This window comes from Vulpes vulpes, chromosome 11 (genome assembly GCF_048418805.1).
Source record: "Vulpes vulpes isolate BD-2025 chromosome 11, VulVul3, whole genome shotgun sequence".
Classification (NCBI taxonomy): domain Eukaryota; kingdom Metazoa; phylum Chordata; class Mammalia; order Carnivora; family Canidae; genus Vulpes; species Vulpes vulpes.
This window is the reverse complement of record NC_132790.1, coordinates 25,653,546-25,677,168: the sequence shown is the minus strand read 5'-3', so window position 1 is coordinate 25,677,168 and position 23,623 is coordinate 25,653,546. Positions and strand designations below refer to the sequence as shown.

Genomic DNA, 23,623 nt, shown 5'->3' with positions numbered 1-23,623 from the left:
TGGGTGGCTCAGTGGTTGAGTGTCTGCCTTTGGCTCAGGTTGTGATCCCAGGGTCCTGGGATCAAGTTCTACAGCAGGCTCCCCAGAGGGAGCCTGCTTCTCCCTTGGCTTCTCATGAATGAATGAATGAATGAATGAATAAATAAATAAATAAAATATTTTTAAAATATTTATTTATTAAAAATAAATAAGTAAATATTCATTCATTCATTCATTCATGAGACACACACACACACACACACACACACACACAGAGGCAAGACAAAGGCAGAGGGAGAAGCAGACTCCACACAGGGAGCCCGATGTGGGACTCGATCCCGGGACTCGGGGATCACGACCTGAGCCAAACGCAGTGGCTCAACCGCTGAGCCACCCGGACATCCCAAATAAATAAAATCTTAAAAAAAAAAAAAAAAAAGAAAAGACTCTCCAAATTTTTTTTTAAAGGTCACAATTAATAATTCTTAAAAATGACCTACTTCTCTCAACTATTCTCAAAGAAAGTAAATTTGGGGTCACCTGGCTGGCCCCATTGGTAGAGCTTGTGACTCTTGATCTCAGGGGTGTGAGTTCAAGTTCCATGTTACTTTAAAAAAAAAGTAAATTTAATTTTAAAATGTATGTTATATGTATTATATACTATATTCTTACAATAAAATAAGCTGGAGAAAAGAAAAAAAATGACCTATTTCTCAAAAGGTTTTCCCAACTATGCCAACAAGTTTATCACTTCCTCCCTAGTCTATAGCACTATGTTCTTATATTGCAGTGGTTGTCAATCAGGGACAAATTAGCTCATTACATTGGGTCATATCTGTAAACATTTTTAGTTGTCACAATTGGGGAACATCCCCCCACAATAAAGAATTACCCAGCTCAAAATGTCAATAGTGCATGGTTGAGAAACTTTGAACTGTTCCATTATATCCCCTCAGTTAATATAATATGGTCCCTGGAGGGGACAGGGATATTGTCACCTTATCTGTTTTACTATCTTTGCAGTCCTAATTCCTAGATCTAAAAAGTAATTGAATCTGAATAATCCAGTTCTTCCAAAGTGACAGAACACTGAAGAGTAGATTTTAGGTCATATCAGGTATCTCCTTTCTCCAAATATTTATTAAAGAGGAAAAGAAACTAACATTTATTAAATAGCTATTATGTACCAGACGTGTAACAGACACTACCCTCATATAATACCCTCAAAGATCTGTAAGAAAGGTATTATTTCTATTTTTCTTTCTGGGGTTTAAGAAGTGATTAAGTAATATCCCAAGGTGACACAACGGGGCCAGGATGCAAACCTAGGTCAGAGTGTAAGGATCTATTTCTTAGTTACAGCAAAAAAAACAGATCAATGGGATAATCCTAAATATTGGATAAATATGACAATTCAAGTGAGTGAGATAAAGGATGGATTACTTTACAGTGCCTTGATATGCTAGTCATTTAAAAAAGAATTAAGTTTGGTCCCTACTTTTTTTTAAGATTTTACTTATTTGAGAGTTACAGAGAGAGAGAGAGAGAGAGAGAGAGAGAGAGAACACAGTGAGGTAAGGAGGAGAGGGAGAAGAAAACTCTCCACTGAGCAGGAAGCCGAAAGCGATGCTTGATCCCAGGACCCTGAAATCATGACCAGAGCCAAAGGCAACCACTTAACCAACTGAGCCACCAAGGTGCCCTATTAGATCCCTACTTTAAACCAAATAACAAAAATAAAGTTTGAAATATATATTAAAAAAAAACATAAAAATTCAAAGAAAATACTATAATTTTATTTAATACTTATTATTTTATTTAATACTTATATCATGCTTATTATGTTTCAGACTAAATTCTGTTTCAATCCCTGTAACAATCCTATGAGATATGTTGTATATTATATGTATTATATACTATATTCTTACAATAAAATAAGCTGGAGAAAAGAAAAAAAAATGACCTATTTCTCCAAAGGTTTTCCCAACTATGCCAACAAGTTTATCACTTCCTCCCTGGGCTTCAGTACTACGTTCTTATATTGCAGTGATTGTCAACCAGGGACAAATTAGCTCATTACACTGGGTCATGTCTGGAAACATTTTTAGTTGTCACAATTGGGGAACAGCCCCCCACAATAAAGAATTACCCAGCTCAAAATATCAATAGTGCATGGCTGCGAAACTGATCTGTTCTATTATCTTTTATTTTACAAATAAAAAAATCTGTAACATAGAGATTAAGCACCCAGCCTAAGGTCACAGTAAGTGGCAGAACCAAAATTCAAATTCAAGGAGTCAAATCCAATGAGTATCTCTAGAGTCTATGCTCTTACTCATTATGCCGTGCAATTAAAAGTGAATATATATATATATATGTATATATATATATATACACACACATATATATATATGGGCAACTGAGTAGCTCAGTTGGTTAAGTGTCTGACTCTTGATTTCAGCTCAGGTCATGATCTCAGGGTTGTGAGATCGAGCCCCACACTGGGCTTCGTGCTGGATATTGAGCCTGCTTAGGATTCTCTCTCTCCCTTTGCCCCTCCCCTACTTCTCTCCCTGTCTTAAAAAAGGGGGGGGGCACTTGCTTGGCTCAGTGGTTGAGCATCTACCTTTGGCTCAAGTCGTGATCCCGGGGTCCTGGGACTGAGTCCTGCATCAGCTCCCCACAAGGAGCCTGCTTCTCCCTCTGCCTATTCTCTCTGCCTCTCTCTGTGTATCTCTCATGAATAAATAAATAAAATCTTAAAAAAAAAAGAGTGACTATATATGAAATCACGGGCTACCCTAAGCAAGATGCCATAAATAGTTACCATAAAGGAATAGATTGATGGGTTTTATTATCTACATATATTAAATATCTATATGTCAAGATACAAACAAACAATAATAACAATAAGCAAGAAGAAACTATCTGCAAAATATATGGCAAAGGGTCAATACCTTTAATATGAGAGCTCTTACCAACAAAGAAAAAAATTCACTTAGAAAAATGAGCAAATGACACAGAGTGGCCAATAAATATATGAAAAAGTGGTCATCCATGATTAATCAAAGGAACACAAATTGAAATAACAATGAAATACGATCTCTCAAACTGATAAACTTAAGAAAAAAACATTGAATACTCAGTATTTTTTTTTAATTTTTATTTATTTATGATAGTCACACAGTGAGAGAGAGAGAGAGGCAGAGACGCAGGCAGAGGGAGAAGCAGGCTCCATGCACTGGGAGCCCGACGTGGGATTCGATCCCGGGTCTCCAGGATCGCACCCTGGGCCAAAGGCAGGCGCTAAACCACTGCGCCACCCAAGGATCCCCTGAATACTCAGTATTGATAAAGAATGTCAAGTCAGATTGGTAGAAAAGCAAAAGAGTTAAAAAAGCCTTTTTAGTCAATGGACAGGGCCCACCTGTAGGTCAATCAATCAAAAAATTCAGTTAAAGGGAAGCGGGTGGCTCAGTGGTTTAGCGCCGCCTTCAGCCTAGGGCATAATCCTGGAGACCCAGGTTAGAGTCCCAAATCGGGCTCCCTGCATGGAGCCTGCTTCTCCCTCTGCCTATGTCTCTGCCTCTCTCTGTGTCTCTCATGAATAAATTAATAAAATTAAAAAAAAATTCAGTTAAAGTAGCAAATAATAAAAAATACATATATATCCATATTTTAACTCAAATATATAAATGTACATAAAATTCACTAATCTTTTCATTAGTCTACTCATCTCTGCAAGGAAGTTTCACCTTGACTTTCTGTAATAAACTACTAACCGAAAGGCATAATTCATAACTTGATTTCTTTAAAGCAAGGTAAATCTTTAGTCACATTTATAAAGCAATCTAAGAGTAAAAATTCACCTAGGATTTAAGAAAAAAAATCTTTTCCCTAACATCTTGCATTTATTTTGTCCACATATACTATTATGGCAGTTTTTTAGAAACGTATGTATTTTAGAGAGAGCATGAGGAGAGGAAGGGGCAGAGGGAGAAGATGAGAGAGAATCTCAAACAGACTCCACAATGGGCCAGGAGCCTGATGCTGGGCTCGATCCCAAGACGCTGAGATCGTGATCTGAGCTGAAATCAAGAGCCAGATCAAGCTGAAATCAAGAGCTGAGATCGTGATCTGAGCTGAAATCAAGAGCCAGATCAAGCTGAAATCAAGAGCTCAACAGACTGACCCACCCAGGTGCCCCATTTTAACAGTTTTTTAAAAACCTCTTCTTTATCAAGTCTTTACAAAGCAATCAATGTAGTTGTTTTTTTTTTTTAATTTATTCATGAGAGACACAGAGAAAGAGGCAGAGACGTGGGCAGACAGAAAAGCAGGCTCCTCGAAGGGAGCCCAACGTGGGACTTGATCCCTGGACCCCAGGATCACGTCCTGAGCTGAAGGCAGACACTCAATTGCTGAGCCACTCAGGTGTTCCTCAATTTAGTTTTCAAAGATATAATCACTCTTCCTTTTCATATTCATACTACATTGGTTTACCATATTTAATTAACATAATTTCAAAAACAACGTAACTGATACTATAACTTATTCTTGGTGATCAGTTGACTTAACCAGTATTGTCAGCAGTATACAGATCTCAGAGAAGAGCTTATAAGCTGTAAATGTGCTGTGAGCATCAGTCAGTACATTTTACACAGAAAATGCAGAGCAAGTTACTTCAATAAATTAGTTAAGTCGAAGACAGTTAGAATATACCAAAAGACTTAAAATTTGCATTCCCTGGACTCAGCAACTCTATTTTATAAATGTATTCTAATTTCTTCCTATCTTTCTGAGTAAAGGGTTAGCTATATTATCAAAATATGAAATCAGGAATACCTGAAAAATATCTGAAAGTCCAAGTAATATAAGACTGGAAAAATGAATTGTCATAAAATGATACAGTGGAATACTATGCAGCTCTTAAAGGAATATGTAGAAAGATGATATAAAATGATGTAAATAATATATTATTAAAGAATAAAAAGCAAGTTATAAAACAGCATGTACTATAAAAACCTATTTTGGTAAAATATTTAAAGAAAAAAGACAGAATCAACTGAAATATAAAGCTTAGCATGAAAAAAAAAGCTTAGCATGGTGCAGACACATAATAGACAATCAATAAATGTTAGCTATTACTACTATAATTATTATTAATATAGACTTTGTAACAAAAGTTCACAATAGTTATCTTTAAGTTGTAAAATATGAGTGATTTTCCACCTTTTTGTATTTCCTAAATTTTCATCACTAAATCTACATCTGTTTTGTACTAAGGATAAAAATAGCTACTTTGTAAAATATACCATACAATAAGAAATGGAAGCCTTTAATATTATCAGTTTATCCACATATTTCCCGTTTATGTTTCCAAAAAGATCATGGTAGTCGAAAGGGCATTATCACAAAGACCTCTGAAAATTATTCCTCAATATGCTGTACTTGGAATTTTGAGAAAATGTCCCTGTCCCGTAGGCAATGAGACAGGAATATGAGCAGTGACGAATTATACAAACACAGCTGCTATCATTCTCCAAAAGCCATTACGCAGCTCTGCTAAAACATAAATAAGTAAACTTCGGACCATTCCATTCTCTAAGATTACCAGTGAGTCGATTTGTATACATATTCTATGTGGGCCCAAATACCAGTTTTGCCAAACATATCACACTTCTATGGTACCTTAACAATACACAGTAAATGAAATATTATTAATTATGAATATGTTTATAGCTCTCAAGCAGATAAAATGAAAAACTAACATGCTATTATATTCTCTGCTCATTTTATCAAAATACTTACACTCTTTGCATGAATTCTGGAAAAAGTAGTGTAAGGTGCCAAAAACATCGAGGATGCATTTTCCTTTGGACAAGAAATATGAATGCTTTTCTAAACAGAGAGAATAAGATGAAATTCATCAGTAAAGTTACTGCAATGGAATGAAAGGTTCTTAAGGAAAATATCAGGATGATAGGAAATTCCCATTTTTTAAATGTACCCTCTCTAATCCTCCACCAGCTCACGACACTATCACTCCCCTATAGATTGATCAGCAGCCCTTTTACTGCAGAGGGCTGCAACGTAATTTAGTACTGCTCAGTTTTTTATCTTTTTATATTAAGTAAACTCTCATAGAAGACAAACTAACAGTAATATACAAATGGCAAATATGAGAGTATTAATTTTTATTTATTTATTTAGAGCATTAGTTTTGATTTTTTTTAAAGATTTATTTATTTATGATAGACATAGAGAGAGAGAGAGAGAGAGGCAGAGACACAGGAGGAGGGAGAAGCAGGCTCCATGCTGGGAGCCTGACGCGGGACTTGATCCTGGGACCCCAGGATCACGCCCTGGGCCAAAGGCAGGTGCTAAACCGCTGAGCCACCCAGGCACCCCATAGAGCATTAGTTTTTAAAAGAGAATCTAGGGATCCCTGGGTGGCGCAGCGGTTTGGCGCCTGCCTTTGGCCCAGGGCGCGATCCTGGAGACCCGGGATCGAATCCCACATCAGGCTCCCGGTGCATGGAGCCTGCTTCTCCCTCCGCCTGTGTCTCTGCCTCTCTCTCTCTCTCTATGACTATCATAAATAAATAAAAAATTTAAAAAAAAATTTTTTTTTTAAAGAGAATCTAATATCAATACTCTCAACTAGCAGTGGGGCAAGGAACAGCATTAAAAGATAGGAGGAAACAGCACCAGACTTCAAGTCTAGGACCTAAAAGACCAGTCTAAAAGTAAACTTATTGCCTGTAGGAATTTTTAGAAAAAAAATGTTAGACTACTAACATCTATAGTTACCAGAGGAAATTGGTAAATTAGGTAAATTATGGTACACTTATACAATGAGCAGTCCCTGGTCAGGCTTGCAGTGATAACCCCTACCTAGGACTTAAACTGACTGCTCATCGCCCACAGCTGTATTAATTCCCCATGTGTTTTGCTAGCCATTTTAACATTTCAGCTACTGAAGCAAGAAAACACTGGTGACATCGTAGGAAATCATACCTAGAAAAAGATATTAGGTTCAGGTGATATGACTTGCACACGGCAGCCTTTGTAACCATTCAACATTAAGTATGTTGGGGTCTCAAGGTAGCATATACAGAGGCATAAAAGGCCTGGTAAACCCTTCAGGAATTCCTGCAATATGACAGTCCTTTAACCTAATGCCAGAATACCAACACCACCACCTACGTGTCTATCTCCTATGGGAAGCTACTCACCAAACGGCTCCTAACCTGTTATCTTTGCAGCAGTACTTCAAAGTTGCTGGAAATTCTGCTGCATGGTGAAAATGTCTTCAAAATTTTCTAAACCTCATTCTAAGACTAATCTATACACAGCAAACACAGGTTCTCAGTTCTTTAGAAAGAACAGTTTCAAAATAATAACATTCTCATCACTAAAAATCAAAATGCTCTTATTACAAGTCTTCTACTACTTTAAAAAGACAGTAAGATTATCTGTTTATACCAACAGCACTTTCTTAGCCAGCATATTCATATGTGGCTGCCTGCAGGCTTTTCATTAAACAAGTTTTTGCTTCTCACCATATGACAAAGCCCATACAGCTGCAAGAGAGTTGACCTGGATTTGGAATTGCCTCCTGTAGCCAAAACTAAAGTATCAGCTAAACTCTCCTGGCTTAAATATTCCTACCAGTAAGGAATGATTCAAGGAACTTCAAGAACTTAGTGTTCAGTCATCTGTAAAAATTGGGTTTGTTCTCAGAAGACTTCATTTCTTTTTTTTAAGATTTTATTTATTTATTCATGAGAGACACAGAGAGGGAGAGGGAGAGAGAGAGAGAGAGAGAGAGAGAGGCAGAGACAGAAGCAGGCTCCATGCAGGGAGCCCGACATGGGACTCGATCCCGGGTCTCCAGTATCAGGCTATGGGCTGAAGGCAGCGCTAAACCACTGAGCCACCCAGGCTGCCCAGATTTCATTTCTTTGGGACTAATTATGTGAAAGACTTCAAGAATCAGTAGTTTTCTCCTGCTTGCCGATTAAGCAAATCAACCTTTAATCCATAAACAAACTATGGAAGAAGAGAAAATGTTGAACTACCTTCCAATATCAGCAGTAGAGAATCATGCTGTTAATGAAAATATTTTAATGAAAAGCTGTAGAAGATATCAAAACATAAAATTCAGGGCAGGGGTGGTGGAAGGAGTGTGAGCATGCCACTCTAAGATAAAATTCACAAACATTTTATCCTCCAGGATTAAGTATTTAAGCATAATTTACTGTTCAATAGAACAATGCAGCAACATCAAATAGCAAAGTGAGCAATTAGGAAACAAATGCATTTGCAACCATAAGCACTAATTGTTTTACTCAGCAGGTACAAGGCAGAAATTAGCAATGAAGTTGGAAGAGATAAGGACTGTATTAGGGCCTAGGTATGAAGGAAGAAAAGAGGTCAGCACTGAGGCTGTGGATATGGATACTGGCAAAACATTTGGGGAAAATGTAGGCTTGCAAGATAGTGTTCATATTTGGAGGTTTATAGGACTGGTTTCAATTCTGGCATACAGTCTAACTAGCTTTGATTATTGGGGTTAATTGACCTCTCTGAGTCTGTTTGCTTACATGCAAAATGGAAATTTAAAATGTCAATCCCACAAGATTATTATAATAATAATTCACTTTTGTAAGACTTTACAGTTTCATTCATATGCAGTCTCACTCCCTGTTAATCAGCTATACATAGAGTATCATCTCTGTTTTACAGATGAGGAAACTGAGGCTCAAAGAACTAAGTTATTCGGCCAAAATCATATTACTAGTGTCAGAGTTAACTAAAACTTGAACTCAGATCTTCTGACATTTTTCTACAATACCATAGCTGCTTATGAAAAACAAATGCAAAATATATGAAATAACATATAGCCTATTGCCTTGCAGAGGGCAATAAATGAACGTTTAAAATCAGTATCATCTATTCTCATCAGTATACCTGAAATATTTCATAACTAAAAAAAAATTAATTACACAGAAAAGGAGAAAGAAAGAAAGGCTCTGGGAATCATCTCACCCACCAGAGCATACTGATGGCAGAATGTGTAAGGAAAGTCAGATTATGGGTTCTGCAAATATTTAGTTTGGCTGTCTATTCACCTCAAGACCAATAAGAAAAACTATTTTTTTTTTTCTTTTAGAAAAACTATTAAGTACTATTAATGTAGGTCTTCCTCAAGGCCTAGCCAAAGGCATTATAAAGGCTACACTGGGGTGCCTGGGTGGCTCAGCAGTTAAGCATCTGCCTTCAGCCCAGGGCATGATCCTGGAGTTCCGGGATTGAGTCCCACATCGGGATCCCTGCATGGAGCCTGCTTCTCCCTCTGCCTGTGTCTCTGCCTCTCTCTCTGTGTGTCTCTCATGAATAAATAAAATCCTAAAAAAAGGGGAGGGGGATATACTGTCCAATAATGGTAGATAATGGAGACATTAGATCATTGAGCATTTGAAATGCAGCCAGTACATATGAAGAACTGTATTTTTTATTTTATTTAAAATTTAATTTAAAAACTGATACTTGCCTCAGTTTTTGGAAAACTTTTTAAGTAAATTTGGAACCACTGGGGTATGTGAATCTATATTCTCAACTGTGAATGTATAGAACCTAAATACATTTATCAAGTATTTTCAATAAAAGGAGTCTGAACTGAGATGTGTGATAAATGTAAAACATACACACGATCTAAAAACCTCAATTAAGAAAATAGGAAAGTGCAATAGCTCACTAATAATTTGTTAATATTAATTACAGGTTGAAATAATATTTCAGATCTATTATATTAAAAAGTATATTAGTAAAATTAATTTCACCTGTTTCTTTTTAACTTTTTCATGTGGCTCTTAGAAAATTTTTTTTTTTTTTAATTTTTTTTTTTTGTATTTATTTATGATAGTCACAGAGAGACAGAGAGAGAGGCAGAGACACAGGCAGAGGGAGAAGCAGGCTCCATGCACCGGGAGCCCGACGTGGGATTCGATCCCGGGTCTCCAGGATCGTGCCCTGGGCCAAAGGCAGGCGCCAAACCACTGCGCCACCCAGGGATCCCCTCTTAGAAAATTTTAAATTACATATGTGGCTCACATTATTTATCTTATTAGCACTGATACAAGGGAAGAACAAGTATACGCAACTAAAAGTATCTCAAAGTAGGGGGCCCAGACGGCTCAGTCAGTTAAGCATCTGCCTTGGCTGAGGTCATTTCCCAGATCCTGGGATAGAGTCCCACATTAGGCTCCCTGCTCAGCGGGAGGAGTCTTCTTCTCCCTCTGTCTTTGCTTTTCCCCCTGCTTGCCCTCTCTCTCAAATAAATAAATAAAATCTTAAAATAAATAAATAAATAAATAAATAAATAAATAAATCTCAAAGTATGTGTAACTACAAAAGAAAAAAAAAACTCTTACCATTCAAAGGCAGTAAAAATTGTTTACAAATAAAGATGATACATATAAAAATAATAGTATAAATATTTAAAGTAAATATATAGGTACTACCCTAGTTTTGGACTCAGTGTCATTTACAAGGCATAAAAACCTACCTTGTTTATCTCATTCACAATAAATCCTTCTGAAGCTGTAACTTCTGGAATGCCATCCTGGCCAATTCCTTGACAAGTTAGGCTGCCATACAAAGTTGGTTTCCCTACGTAGCACAAAAGAAGCATTTCTCAAGAAAATAATAAGAATTTAATCCTGTTCTCCATGAAAACTCAATTCAGGCATCGGTATAGATGGTATGAAATTGGTTCACGAAAGAAAAAAAAGGTTCTTATGTTAAAATGAGGTGAAGTGGAAAAAGCCCTAGCATGGGAACCTAATTTGGGAGGGAATATATGCTCAAGAGCTAAAAACTAGGTACAAAGATTTAAAGATACAGCATTTGTAAGAAAGTTAATAGAGGGGCGCCTGGGTGGCACAGTTAGTTAAGCACCAGACTCTTGGTTTTGGCTCAGGTCATGATTTCAGGGTCATGAGATTGAGCCCTGAGACATGCTCTGTACTCAGTGCAGAGTCTGCTTGAGTTTCTCTCCCTTTCCCTCTTCTGCTGCCCTCATTCTCTCCATCTAAAATAAATGAATGTCTTAAAAAACGCTACTAGAGTGATCTCAAACTCAGTTTTACTATGAAATGGAATTCTTCCAGAATGAAAGTTGAAGATCATCATGCATATATGCATTTTTCCACAGTATATACACATAATACATAGCCAAGAGTTAACTTTCAGTAATCTAGACAATTTGCTTAAGGAGAACACTACTTTTGCAGTGATGGGGGCTAAATAAGACATCCTACACATAAACTGCTCAAGAACATTTGAAAACTATGAACATTGTACAAGGAGTCTGAGCCAAGAGAAACTATGAGGCTCTCTTCTAAGGGTAGTAAATCCCCTTTCTCTACAGGGAAGGCATCGCAATTTGGGCTTATGGATATTACCTGGGGGGTGACAACTCAGCCAGGCCTCCCCTTCATCCTTCCTATGAAGAGAGACAAAAGACTAATTAGGTTCATTCAATGCTGAAAAGGATGCCACTGGTGCAAGGGAGAAAGATTATATAATTTTTAGTCTGGACAGTACATAAGTATGATCTAGCCTAAAATCTCATCATCCACGGACAGATTATAAGGCAAACTTTATTTAATGAAGAAATAGTCATGGATTAAGTATTTAATGCATAGATATCTATTGGTTAAATGAATATTCAAATTATTTCAACAATAAGGAGTTCATTATTCATTTATGAGCTACACAGCTTTGAAAAATCAGGAATGCTTTATATTTAGATATTTATTGGGATTACTGTAAGCTAAGCCCGGTGCTAAGCACTTTGCAAACAGTATCATTAATCTTCACAATTTAACAATATACCTTTTAATATCCCCATGTTAAAGATAAAATTGAGGATCAGAAAAAAAAATGACTTTCCCAAGGTCACCTAGCTACCCGGAAAGCTCAAACTGAAACATGAGACTAGTACACAATGTCTGCATTCTCCCAACTCACACTGACTTTTTAAAAAATTTATTTATTCATTAGAAGCACAGGGGGAGGGGGAGAGAGAGAGAGAGGCAGAGACACAGGCAGAGGAAGAAGCAGGCTCCATGCAGGGAGCCCAACGCGGAACTAGATCCGGGGTCTCCAGGATCACGCCCTGGGCCAAAGGCAGGCGCTAAACCGCGGAGCCACCCAGGGATTCCCCTCACACTGACTTTTTACAGGTTTTCGAATACACTTCCCAATCATCAAAATCCTCATCTCACCACCCTAACACTTTTAGGGTAGAAAAAGACCTACATTTTTAAGACAAAAGATTGAGTTTCACAGGAACAATCACTTGTTGACTGCAAAATCTTGGACATGTTACTTTCTGATTCCTCTCCCGCATTCTCCCATAGGCACCTTGGCCCTCAGTAAATATCTGTTCTTCTTGCATTACTTATCACACATTCTGTGTTGTAGTAAGCAATGTGTATTTTATTTTAGCTCACATAGTAAAGTGTAATTTTCTGAACTTCAGAAAACTATGCTTTATTCATCTTCACCGTTTCAATTTTAAAAATCCCTTAGTAATAACTATGAACATGAATAATGTTCATAGTTGCCATTCATGGCACTGCCTTACTGATCCTGGTGCAGAGTAATAATTTACACGGTATCCATCAATCAACGTTTCAAAGAGGTGGTTTGCTGTGCATTCCCAATTAAGCTGTCAGCTTTTTTTTTTTTAAGATTTTATTTATTCATGAGAGAGAGAGAGAGAGAGAGAGGCAGAGACACAGGCAGAGGAAGAAGCAGGCTCCATGCAGGAAGCACGACAAGGGACTCAATCCGGGGTCTTCAGGATCACGCCCTGGGCTGAAGGCGGCGCTAAACCGCTGAGCCACCCGGACTGCCCCAAGCTGTCAGCTTCTTGAGGACAGGAGCCACGCTTTAAATTTAGATTACTCATCTAAACTCTACACGCATAGAGCATGGACATAGTGGGTGTTACACTGTTTCCTGAATAGAAGTGTCCAATATGTCCAACGTACCACTAGGGGTCCAAGGAGCATACAAAGATTCCATCATACACTCAAAGACAACGTGGAGGTGGTGGAGTACTAGGACCTGTGAATTGACGACCATTAAATATTTGCTAAATGCCTATGATTTCTCGGCCAAGAGTCTTCCTGCCTACCAGTTTTCCTGTCTTTCTCCAACGCATTGATCCTAGTGCTGATGCTCGGGTCACAATGCACATCTAAGTTCCCTTGGCCTCAGGGCAGCTCTGTTGAGAATGAAAACCAATGACCACTGGGTTTGCTACATTGTTGATCCCTCAACAAATGACGAAGGTAATCCCTATCCTGGACCGGGTAAAGCCCTCCTTAACGCAAAGACAACATGCGTTACCCTCCTCCGTCTCAGCTGTGGGCCTTGATTCACCTGAGAGCTTGGGCCCAGTCGCTCTGAATCCTCAAAGGCGCCGCCATCTTAACCCCGCCTTCACCTGCCCGCCTGTTCCGCCTTTTGCCGGAAGTGGGTCGCCAAAGGGGCTTGCGGCGCGGCCTGGGGGCGGGATCTATAGTGAGAGGCCACCAATGAATATGCGCGGCGGACCCGTCTCCTCCCACTTCCGTACTCAGGCTTCCCAGCGGAGGCTGGTTTCCGGTCGGGGGCGCGGGAGAGTTCCAACTGCTTGCAAAACGGGGGCCGACGTGCAGAAACGTGCGTCCGAATTCTCGTGTCCAACCTGTTAGGTGAGCACCGCGTACAGCGTCCTTGCGCGGTAAGGCGTAGCAGGCACAGCGTGCGGCTAGCTACCGCGTATGCGCATGCGTTAAAGTAGGAGAGTAGCTGCAGGTGACTTGGACAGTTAAATTTCTCTGCTTTCCATGCCTCTCTCGTCCAGGCCAGCTGCCACCATGTAGCCTGCCCTGATCTTCAAGCATGGGTCTTCCTCTTTTTACTGCAGGAAAGACTGAAGGCGAGATATGGTGGGGAAAGAGTACCGTAGCATTTATTGAACCCTGTTGTCGTCCATGCACTTTTCGTACATTATCTTATTAATCCTTACATTAATTTTGTGACTTAAGTATCATTAAGGAGGAAGCTAAAAAGATGGTATAGTAAGACATGGTGCTGGATGTCATGTCTTAGAATCCAGGGGCACTTTATCTGTACAGTAATAAAAACTCATTGAACGTGGCAGGCTTCTTAACGTCCATTAGCTCATTCAATCTTCAACAATCCTGTGAGGTAGACACTATTTTTGAAGAGAGGTTATGAAGTGATTTTTTTTTTTTTTAAGGTCGCTTAGTGAGTTAGTAACAAGACTAGGTTTCCAATCCCAACCTATTTCCTCTCTCCTTCTTGAGGTTATACTGCCTCCAAAGTAAATTGGTTTTGGGTAGGGCTATGGAGTCCTTAAATCCTTGTAAATTTCCCATTGCTTAACATGGCCAACAAGACCTTGCTATGATCAGATACTTTCTCATGGTGCCAGTTTCACTTGTTTTACAGTTCTCCTTATACACTCTTCTCCAGTCATACAGAACTTTAAGTTCCTCTCCTGTGTCAAATCCTGTCAACTCCTGACACTCTTGTCCATTGACTGGGAATATTCCTTCTCCCCATCTCTGGCCAACTCCTATTCATCCTTCAAGTCTCAGTTTAGAAATCACTTCCTCCAGGAAACCTGCCCTGCCCATCCAACATGTCTGGATTAGGTATTCCTCCAGTGTGTTCCCAACCTTAGCTATCTATGCACACTGTGTAGTAACATGTTTATTGTCTAGATTGTATACCATTAAGGCAGGAACTAAATTGGGCTTGGTGACTCCTGTATCCTCAATTCTAGCATAGTGCATCATATGGTAGGTACTCAATGATCATTTGTTGAATGAGTCAGACAGACAGGAAAGGCATTAGAGTGCTAATTCTTTTAAAGCCTTTCATGGTGCAGTTTGTATAACGGCTGAGGTTATTTTCCTGCAAACCTTTCTCAAGTTCTTTCTATAGGGCACTTTCTGCTGGGTGCTCTGAAGCAGATGATTTTGGCAACACAGTCTGGGCAAATCGACCTCACAATAAGCACTTTCACCTCACAGGCTCATCTCTTGCCCTGGCCCATGCACACACTATTCTACAGCCACACTGAACTCTCCATTCCTCCTATATGTCAAACTCTGCCCAAGTGTTTGGGTACTCTCCCAAGTGTTAAACTGTTTTTTTTTTTCCCACTATAGGAAAAGGCTGATAGGAGAAAAGAAGAGAGATTAGGAGCATCTTGGTGGTTCAGTGGTTGAATGTCCACCTTTGGCTGAGGTTGTGATCCCAGGGTCCTGGGATCAGGTCCTGCGTCATGTTCCCTGCTTAGCAGGGAGCCTGCTTCTTCCTCTGCCTATGTCTGTACCTCTTTCTCTGTGTCTCTCATGCATAAATAAATAAAATATTTTTTAAAAGAAAAAAAGGATTAGGGCAGCCTGGGTGGCTCAGCGGTTTAGTGCCGCCTTCAGCCCAGGGCGTGATCCTGGAAACCCAGGATCGAGTCCCACGTCGGGCTCCCTGCGTGGAGCCTGCTTCTCCCTCTACCTGTGTCTCTGCCTCTCTCTCTCTCTCTCTCTGTGTGTGTGTGTGTGTGTTTCTCATGAATGAATAAATAAATAAAACTTAAAAAAAAAAGATTAATTCTTTTGGGGTTGATCCAAGACAGCTGCTCCAAAAAGGTGACATTTCATCTAATTCAAATTCCATTAGCAGAATCCATTCAAGCTTATTTAGTGCTGTGCTAAACATTCTCATATACTTTATGTCATTCCATTGAATTCAAACCATTTTGCAGATCTGCTCTCTTGCCAGACCTAATGCTGATGGCACCAAGGTGAATCAGACCCAGTACCTGTTCTCAAATAAGCTTACAGTCTCCAAGAGGAGACAGATGCATAAATAGGCTATAACAGTGCAGTTTGGTCAGTGTTATTTATAGTAGTGGAACCTCATAATCACATCCCTACTCTGACTTTGCCTCTGTCAATACTCTAGAGACTCCCAAAGATGTCAACTCAAGGCCATACCTGGGCCCGACAGGTGAAGAAGGAGAATGAGGAAGAGGACCCGCTGGACCAGCTGATCTCCCGTTCTGGCTGTGCTGCTTCCCATTATGCAGTACAGGAGTGCATGGCCCAACACCAGGACTGGCGACAGTGTCAGCCACAGGTACAGGCCTTCAGAGACTGCATGAGTGAACAACAGGCAAGGCGGCGGGAGGAGCTGCAGAGGAGGAAAGAGCAAGGCAGTGCCCACCACTGAGACTCCAAAACACCTACCCCAGCGAATGGACCTTCAAAAACTAGCATCCAGAGAGACCATGGGAAGAAGTCCTAAACAGTCCAAGTGTGGGCCAAGAGGTATAAAATTCGGGGATTTTCTTTGCCCAAGACTAACCTTGAAAGCCAGGCAACCATGGGTTTGGACATGACTGCTGTAAAGAGTGTCATATTTTCATTGTGAGATCCCACATATCCTCACCCATCATTTTCTACCAATATTAAATATTGACTGATACTTGACAAGTAAAACAAAGAGTGGGGCTAAGGGATGTTCTCTTATCCTACATCTTGGATCAACGTGCCAAGTACTTAACTAATTACATGGATGTTTACTTTTAAAAGTAAATTAACAGTCTAAGTGTAAGTTGATTACCTAATCGAGTCTTCATTTATTCATTCATTGGTTCAAAACATGACTGGCAAGTTTTCTAAGACCTTTCCATGTGCCAGGTACTGTGTGAATGAATAATATGATCTCATGTGATGAATAATAGGATCTTTTCCTTCATGTTACTTAGTCTGGTTTGAGGGACAGAAATAAAATATTAGAATAACTAATTACTAGCTATCATGTAAGTGCCTTTATCTTTCATTAGTTGATGTGGATATTTCATTCAGTCTAATGGAATGAAAACAAATGGGAAAATAACATTGAGTGCCTCTTACATGCCAGACAGATACAGAGTCTGACCTCAACGTGCTCACAACCCAGCAAACACACAATGTTGACCTGATATTTAAAAGGCACATTTAGGGACTCCTGGGTGGCTCAGGAGCATCTGCCTTTGAGCGTGATCCCCAGGTCTGGGATTCTTTTTTTTTTTTTAAGATTTTATTTATTTATTCATGAGAGATACAGAGGGAGAGAGAGAGAGAGGCAGAGACACAGGCAGAGGAGATAAGCACACTCCATGCAGGGAGCCCGATGCAGGACTCAATCCCTGGTCTCCAGGATCAGGCCTTGGGCCAAAGGCAGGCGCTAAATCACACCCTTGGCCAAAGGTGGTGCTAAACCGCTGAGCCACCTGGGCTGCCCCAGGTCTGGGATTCTTAACTGACTGAACCACCCAGGCGCCGCTTTGTATATACCTTTTAGTCAAACATGAAGTCCCTTTGTGATCCTGGAGTCCTGGGATCGAGTCCCACATCGGGCTCCCTGCATGGAGCCTGCTTCTCCCTCTGCCTATGTCTCTGTCTCTCTGTGTGTGTCTCTCATGAGTAAATAAGTAAAATCTTTAAAAAAAAAAAAAAAAAGGCACATTTAACATAAAATACAGGTTTTCAGCTTTTAAAAAATGGAGAAGCTATTATGGAGCTTATATTCCTACTTGACAACAATTTACTGGAGCCGAGTAACGATGCCTCTTTTAGGTGGTTGTGTTCTCCAGTTGATAACAGTTGCCATAGCCTCTCATTTTCCTTCCATGGAACTAGACTGCCAATTCTGTTACTTTCTGCCTAACCCTGTAAGGCATTTGGGAGTAGGAAGGGAGTTGGAAGAGTGACTCCTGCCATAGAAGCTGGAATATAAAGGGGCCTATGCTCTCATCAACATCAGTAACATTTCTTGAGCATCTATATATTAGAAGCACAGATCTGAAGTATAGTAGGCCCTAAAATGACTTTCAGTGTTTATGGGGAGGAGAGAAAGAGAAAAGATGGGAGAAGATATGAGGAATACCAATTTAAAGGAGAATAAAATTCAATTAGAATGGGATGACTGGGTACATATATAGAGAGGTGAATCTCTGTGGGGCACCATCTGTTCATTGCTGGGGTCATCAGGGAGCAGTGTCTGAGAATCTGAAAGGAGGGAGTTAGTTGGGTTGACCTTTTAATGATGAAGGAAACATTACTTCAAGGTCCTGAGATCAAGCCCTGTCTTGGGCTCCACGCCCAGCTCTCACTCCCTCTCTGCCTCTCTCAGCTCTTCCACTCCCAGCTCACTCGCTTGCTCTCTCCCTCTCTAAAAAAAAAAAAAAAAAAAATGACAGTACCTAGAAATCAGTAAGAAGCAAACAGCCCAATTGAAAACTGAACAAAGTTAAATAAAGTAGTATTAGCTACTTCTGTTGACAAAAATTAAAAGTATTTTTTTATTTATTCATGATAGAGAGAAAGGCAGAGACACAAGCAGAGGGAGAAGCAGGCTCCATGCCGGGAGCCCAATGCGGGACTCGAACCCGGGACTCCAGGATCGCGCCCTGGGCCAAAGGCAGGCGCTAAACCACTGAGCCACCCAGGGATCCCCAATTAAAAGTATTTATATAAAAAAAATAAAAATAAAAAAAAATATAAAAAAATAAAAATAAAAGTATTTATAATGACCATAATTGGTGGGGATGAAGAACAGGCACAGTCACACTACTAAAGGGATAATAAATTAGTAAAGCTATTGGAGGACAATTTGGTGGGACCTACAAATATTTTATCTTATTTTAAAGATTATTTGAGAGAGACTGCCCATGTGCGTGAGGGGAGGGACAGAGGGAGAGAAGCAGACTCTCTGCTTAGTATGGAGCCCCATGCAGAGTTTGATTGCAGGACCCCAAGATCATGACTTGAGCTGAAATCAAGAATTGGTCACTTAACTGACTGAGCCACCCAGGTGCCTCTGGATCTATAAATATTTTAAATATTTCAACAGGGGTCTCCTGGCTGGCTCAGTTGGAGGAGCATGCAACTCTTGATATTAGGGTCATAAGTTTTAGTCCCAGGTTGGGTTTAGAAATTACTTAAAATAAAAACTTATGGAATGCCTGCTTGGCTTAGCGGTTGAGCATCTGCCTTTGGCTCAGGATGTGATCCTGAAGTCCCGTGATCAAGTCCCACATTGGGTTCTCTGCATGGAGCCTGCTTCTCCCTCTGCCTATGTCTCTGCCTCTGTCTCTGTGTCTCTCATGAAAAAATGAATAAATTATTTTTTAAAATAAAATAATTTATTTCAACAGTAATTCTTATTTTAGGAGCCCTCTTGAATATATTTTTATGAGATGTATATACTATTATGTTCATTACAGCATTGTTTATATAGTGAATAAATGGTCAAAATGTAAAACTCCACAGTGAGGAATGTATTTGCTTATATATTCAAATCTTTTACAACAGGAATGTATCTATGTATTTATTTATATAATTAAAATAGAAATAATAAGCTGTGGGGAGAGTGGGTGGGATTTTAGCAGAGAGGAAGGGCAGAAGGACCTCTCTAGCAGAAGGAACAGCTTCCAAACCAGCTAAATGCAGATTTTGTAGGACTTCACCTCAAACAGGGAGCTAACACTGAGTGGGTCACAGATTGCTTTTGGGCAAAGAGAATGCTGTTGTCACTCAAACCTGTTTCCTCAAGTAAGTAGGGATAATTCCTATTTAATAGGCATCCTTAGAGAATTATTTTTTTGACATAGAGAATTAACTAAGGAATCATTTGGGATCCCTGGGTGGCGCAGCGGTTTAACCTGCCTTTGGCCCAGGGCGCGATCCTGGAGACCCGGGATCGAATCCTATGTCAGGCTCCCGGTGCATGGAGCCTGCTTCTCCCTCTGCCTGTGTCTCTGCCTCTCTCTCTCTGTCTCTCTGTGTGTGACTATCATAAATAAAAAACAAAAAAAAAAACCCAAAAAAACTAAGGAATCATTTATATAAATAGCAAATAATAAAAATTACTAGCATTTTTGAACTATTTTATATATGTATGTTGGCATATAAAAAGATTATGTTACAGGGGATCCCTGGGTGGCGCAGGGGTTTGGCGCCTGCCTTTGGCTCAGGGCACAATCCTGGAGACCCGGGATCGAGTCCCACGTCGGGCTCCCGGTGCATGGAGCCTGCTTCTCCCTCTGCCTGTGTCTCTGCCTCTCTCTCTCTCTCTGTGTGTGTGTGACTATCATAAATAAATAAAAATAAAAAAAAAAGATTATGTTACATAATATTTATGAAACATTTAACTCAGGCTGTTTGGTTCCAAAATTGCTCTCAATCTCTGACATACTGCTTTCAAATCCAACCCTGCCACTTACTAGCTGTGTAATTTGGGGCAAATAACATCACAGGATCTGGTTTTTTTCCTTCTGTAAAAATGCATATAAAACCTTCCTCATAGGCCTTAAAACTAATAAATGTAGACCTTTCTCATAGACTTGTTGAAAGAATGAATTAACTTTGGTAAAGACCTTAGAAACAGTGTCTGGTACCTAGTAAGCATTCACTAAATGTTGCCCATTACTCTGATTATTATTGTGTGGTAGGCACTCTCCTCAGTTACATTTTCTCATTAACTCCCCCTTACAGAGGAGGAAATAAAGGTTAGATTGGGGGTCAGACTTCCAAGTGTGTCTTACTCAGAAGTCTATGCTGTTCTCTGTTCTCATAATCTTCCAGTGCCTAGTAGAATGTTTAACAAATAGTAACTACATTTACTATGTAAATATTACTCTTTTTTTTAAAGTGCTTTACAGGGCAGCCCCGGTGGCTCAGTGGTGTAGAGCTGCCTTCAGCCCAGGGTGTGATCCTGGAGACTGGAGATCGAGTCCCATGTCAGGCTCCCTGCATGGAGCCTGCTTCTCCCTCTGCCTGTGTTTCTGCCTTCTCTCTCTGTGTGTGTCTCTCATGAATAAATAAATAAAATCTTTTAAAATAAATAAAGTGCTTTACAGAAGGAAGATTAACCAGTGCACATTGCCAGTGTTCTAGATTGGCATGTTTTTTTTAGTCTCTCAGTTCTGGAGCCCAAAGCCGTGAGATGTCACTTACGGTGGTCCATGCTCATCCCTAACAATCTATACCTACCTCTGTACAGAGGCTTGGTGACATGGATGAGTGGAGAGACCTCTTGGCTGGGTGCCCCCCGTGACCAGGCCCAGGGCCGACTCATGAGTTGGCCCTTAACTGCAAGGTCTTTGGCTGAGGACTTGGCCTGTGCTCAGTACAAAGGTGCACAGTAATGTGTTTTACTAAATGAGTAATAAGAGATGCCTCCTACCCTCCCTCCCTCAGGTAAAGTTGCCAGGCTGTTGTTGGGCTGCTGACTAAAAATCCAAAGAGAACTGGAGCCAGTCCAGGTTGAAACCTTATACTTTCCACTGTATAGAATGATAGGGCCTCCTACTCTGCTCCAGCAGGGACTTAAAGCAGACAGAAGTGGGAGGGATTCTTTACTTCTTTAGCAGCTGTATTCTGAAGAGTTTTCATTCTGTGGAGCTTGGGCATCTTTCAGAGCCTGCACGTTCTGTCTCAATGGCGAGTTAACCTGAAATGACTGGGAATGAAAGTTATTCCAGGGAGATTTATAAGAACTAAATGGATCATTTCAGATTCTTCAGGGAGATCAGACATTTGAAGACAAAAAAAATGCCACAAAGAGATCAAAGTACAGATTACACCAGCACAGGCCACCTCTGTCTGCAGTGCCTTTCCAGCAGGTCTAGTTCTAGTTACACCCCATTCGTGCTCAGAGAGCCTTCCTTCCGTAAGTACAGTTTATACCCTAGAAACAGGTGTCTCTGAGCTTTGCTACAGTGTCTGAATAGCCAAAATGTCCTGATCCCATTTCTTTCTTTGCAACTAAAACATACACTTTCAGAATCCACAGCTGACAATTTCCAGGCTTCCATGGTGGCCAACAAGGCATCCTGAATCAGAGGAAAGGGGCTAAAACATGAACCTGAAGAATCTGCTGGCCTTACCTAGGAAGACTGTCCATTCAACCCAGGCATTCAATCTTCTTGAAAGTTACTTATCTGCATAAAAAGCCATTTCTCAAAATCTTAGTAATGTGCACTGAACCAGGAATTGAGTGAATGGGAGCAATCTCTGGCTGTCTCTGGCTAACTAGGTGACCTCAGACATGTCTCTTTCCTTCCTATGCCAATGATCTCATCTGTAAAATGAAGACCAAAACAGGGTAGCCCCAGTGGCGCAGCGGTTTAGCGCCGCCTGCAGCCCGGGGCGTGATCCTGGAGACCCTGGATCGAGTCCCATATCAGGCTCTCTGCATGGAGCCTGCTTGTCCCTCTGCCTGTGTCTCTGCCTCTCTCTCTCTCTCTCTCTCTCTCTCTCTCTCTCTCTATCATAAATAAATAAAAATTAAAAAAATAAAATAAAAGAACTTTCTGGAGTTATAGAAATGTTATCTTGATAGAAGTGTAGGTTTCGTGGGTGACTGCATTTTTTTTTAAGATGTTAGGAGAGGGGATGGAGCAGAGGGAGGGGGACAAGCAGACTTCATGCTGAATGTGGAGTCTGATGCAGGGCTCGATCCCAGGACCCTGAGATTATGGCCTGCACTGAATTCAAGAGTCGGACACTTAACTGAGCCACCCAGGTGTCCCAAGCATTTTAAAACTAATCAGAGGGATCCCTGGGTGGCGCAGCGGTTTGGTGCCTGCCTTTGGCCCAGGGCGTGATCCTGGAGACCCAGGATCGAATCCCACATCGGGCTCCCGGTGCATGGAGCCTGCTTCTCCCTCTGCCTATGTCTCTGCCTCTCTCTCTCTCTCTCTCTCTCTCTGTGACTATCATAAATTTAAAAATAAATAAATAAATAAATAAAATAAAACTAATCAGAGATACACTTTAGATCTGTTGTTTCACTATAAATATAAATTATACTTCAATTTAAGAAAACTTTTTAAAAAGTATGAAGAATTTTAGAAGGGAAATTAATCTAACATTTATTTGCTGTGCTCTTGCTAGCCCATTTATATATATTATCTCCATCTCAAACTCCTAAAAAGGGATCATTCCCATTTTACAGATCAGAAAACTGAGGTTTATGAGGTTAAAACAACTCACCTGAGGCCCTAAGACTAGTAAGTGTAGAAACTAGGAATAGCCCAGTTTTGTCTGACTTTGCTTTATAATAAGTTGTTTCAGGCAGGGTGGGAAAGTTATTTTCAACCTTGCATTCCATTTGATTTCACTGCCATGTGATTCTAGGAAAGTCCATTTCCTTTTGGACCTCACTCTAGAGAAAATGAAAGCTCATAATTGTTTTGTAACTCTGAGGTTCTAGCAATCACAATATCTCCCAACCTCCTTGCCAGAATAAGGCATTAAAAGCAATTCCCATTTATCTCAGGGCAGACTAAGGAGTAACAAAAGCTCTTTGACTCTGGTGAGAGGATAAATCATCAACTAGGTCAGTGACACAAGAGCTCCAAGGTGACAGAACCCAGCTGCCTCCTATTTAAGAGATAAACCTGACTCATCCCTCAGTGATGTAACGGAAAGGGATGGACTGGGAGTCAAGAGATCTGAATCTCGCTCCCAGCTCCACCTATGAGGCACCCTGTGACCTT

At 40.2% G+C, this 23,623-nt stretch overlaps 2 protein-coding genes across 6 annotated transcripts in view; one reads left to right on the top strand and one right to left on the bottom strand.

Annotated features, from left to right (window-relative positions):
• PAAF1 (proteasomal ATPase associated factor 1) overlaps nt 1–16,193 on the bottom strand; it is a 44,963-nt gene extending 28,770 nt beyond the window's left edge. The window contains exons 1-4 of one of the 5 annotated variants that reach the window (XM_026010509.2): nt 16,071–16,193; nt 11,451–11,491; nt 10,553–10,656; nt 5,791–5,880 (exon numbers count right to left, since the gene is read on the bottom strand). In XM_026010509.2, coding sequence (XP_025866294.1) covers nt 5,791–5,838 — 48 coding nt within the window. In that variant the 5' untranslated portion in view covers nt 5,839–5,880; nt 10,553–10,656; nt 11,451–11,491; nt 16,071–16,193. Of the gene's footprint in view, nt 1–5,790; nt 5,881–10,552; nt 10,657–11,450; nt 11,492–13,440; nt 13,663–16,070 lie in introns of those variants that run through there. The other 4 variants (XM_026010506.2, XM_072725908.1, XM_072725906.1 and 1 more) reach the window with 4 other exon arrangements.
• Nucleotides 13,640–16,689, top strand: COA4 (cytochrome c oxidase assembly factor 4 homolog). The gene is made up of 2 exons (XM_026010510.2): nt 13,640–13,754; nt 16,039–16,689. The coding sequence occupies exon 2, from the start codon at nt 16,051–16,053 to the stop codon at nt 16,303–16,305; it is 255 nt and encodes an 84-aa protein (XP_025866295.1). The 5' UTR covers nt 13,640–13,754; nt 16,039–16,050; the 3' UTR covers nt 16,306–16,689.
• The last annotated feature ends 6,934 nt before the right edge of the window (nt 16,690–23,623 follow it).

Bases quoted from the DNA above. Each gene is read 5' to 3' on its own strand.
- COA4 (XM_026010510.2), top strand. From the start codon at position 16,051: ATGTCAACTCAAGGCCATACCTGGGCCCGACAGGTGAAGAAGGAGAAT.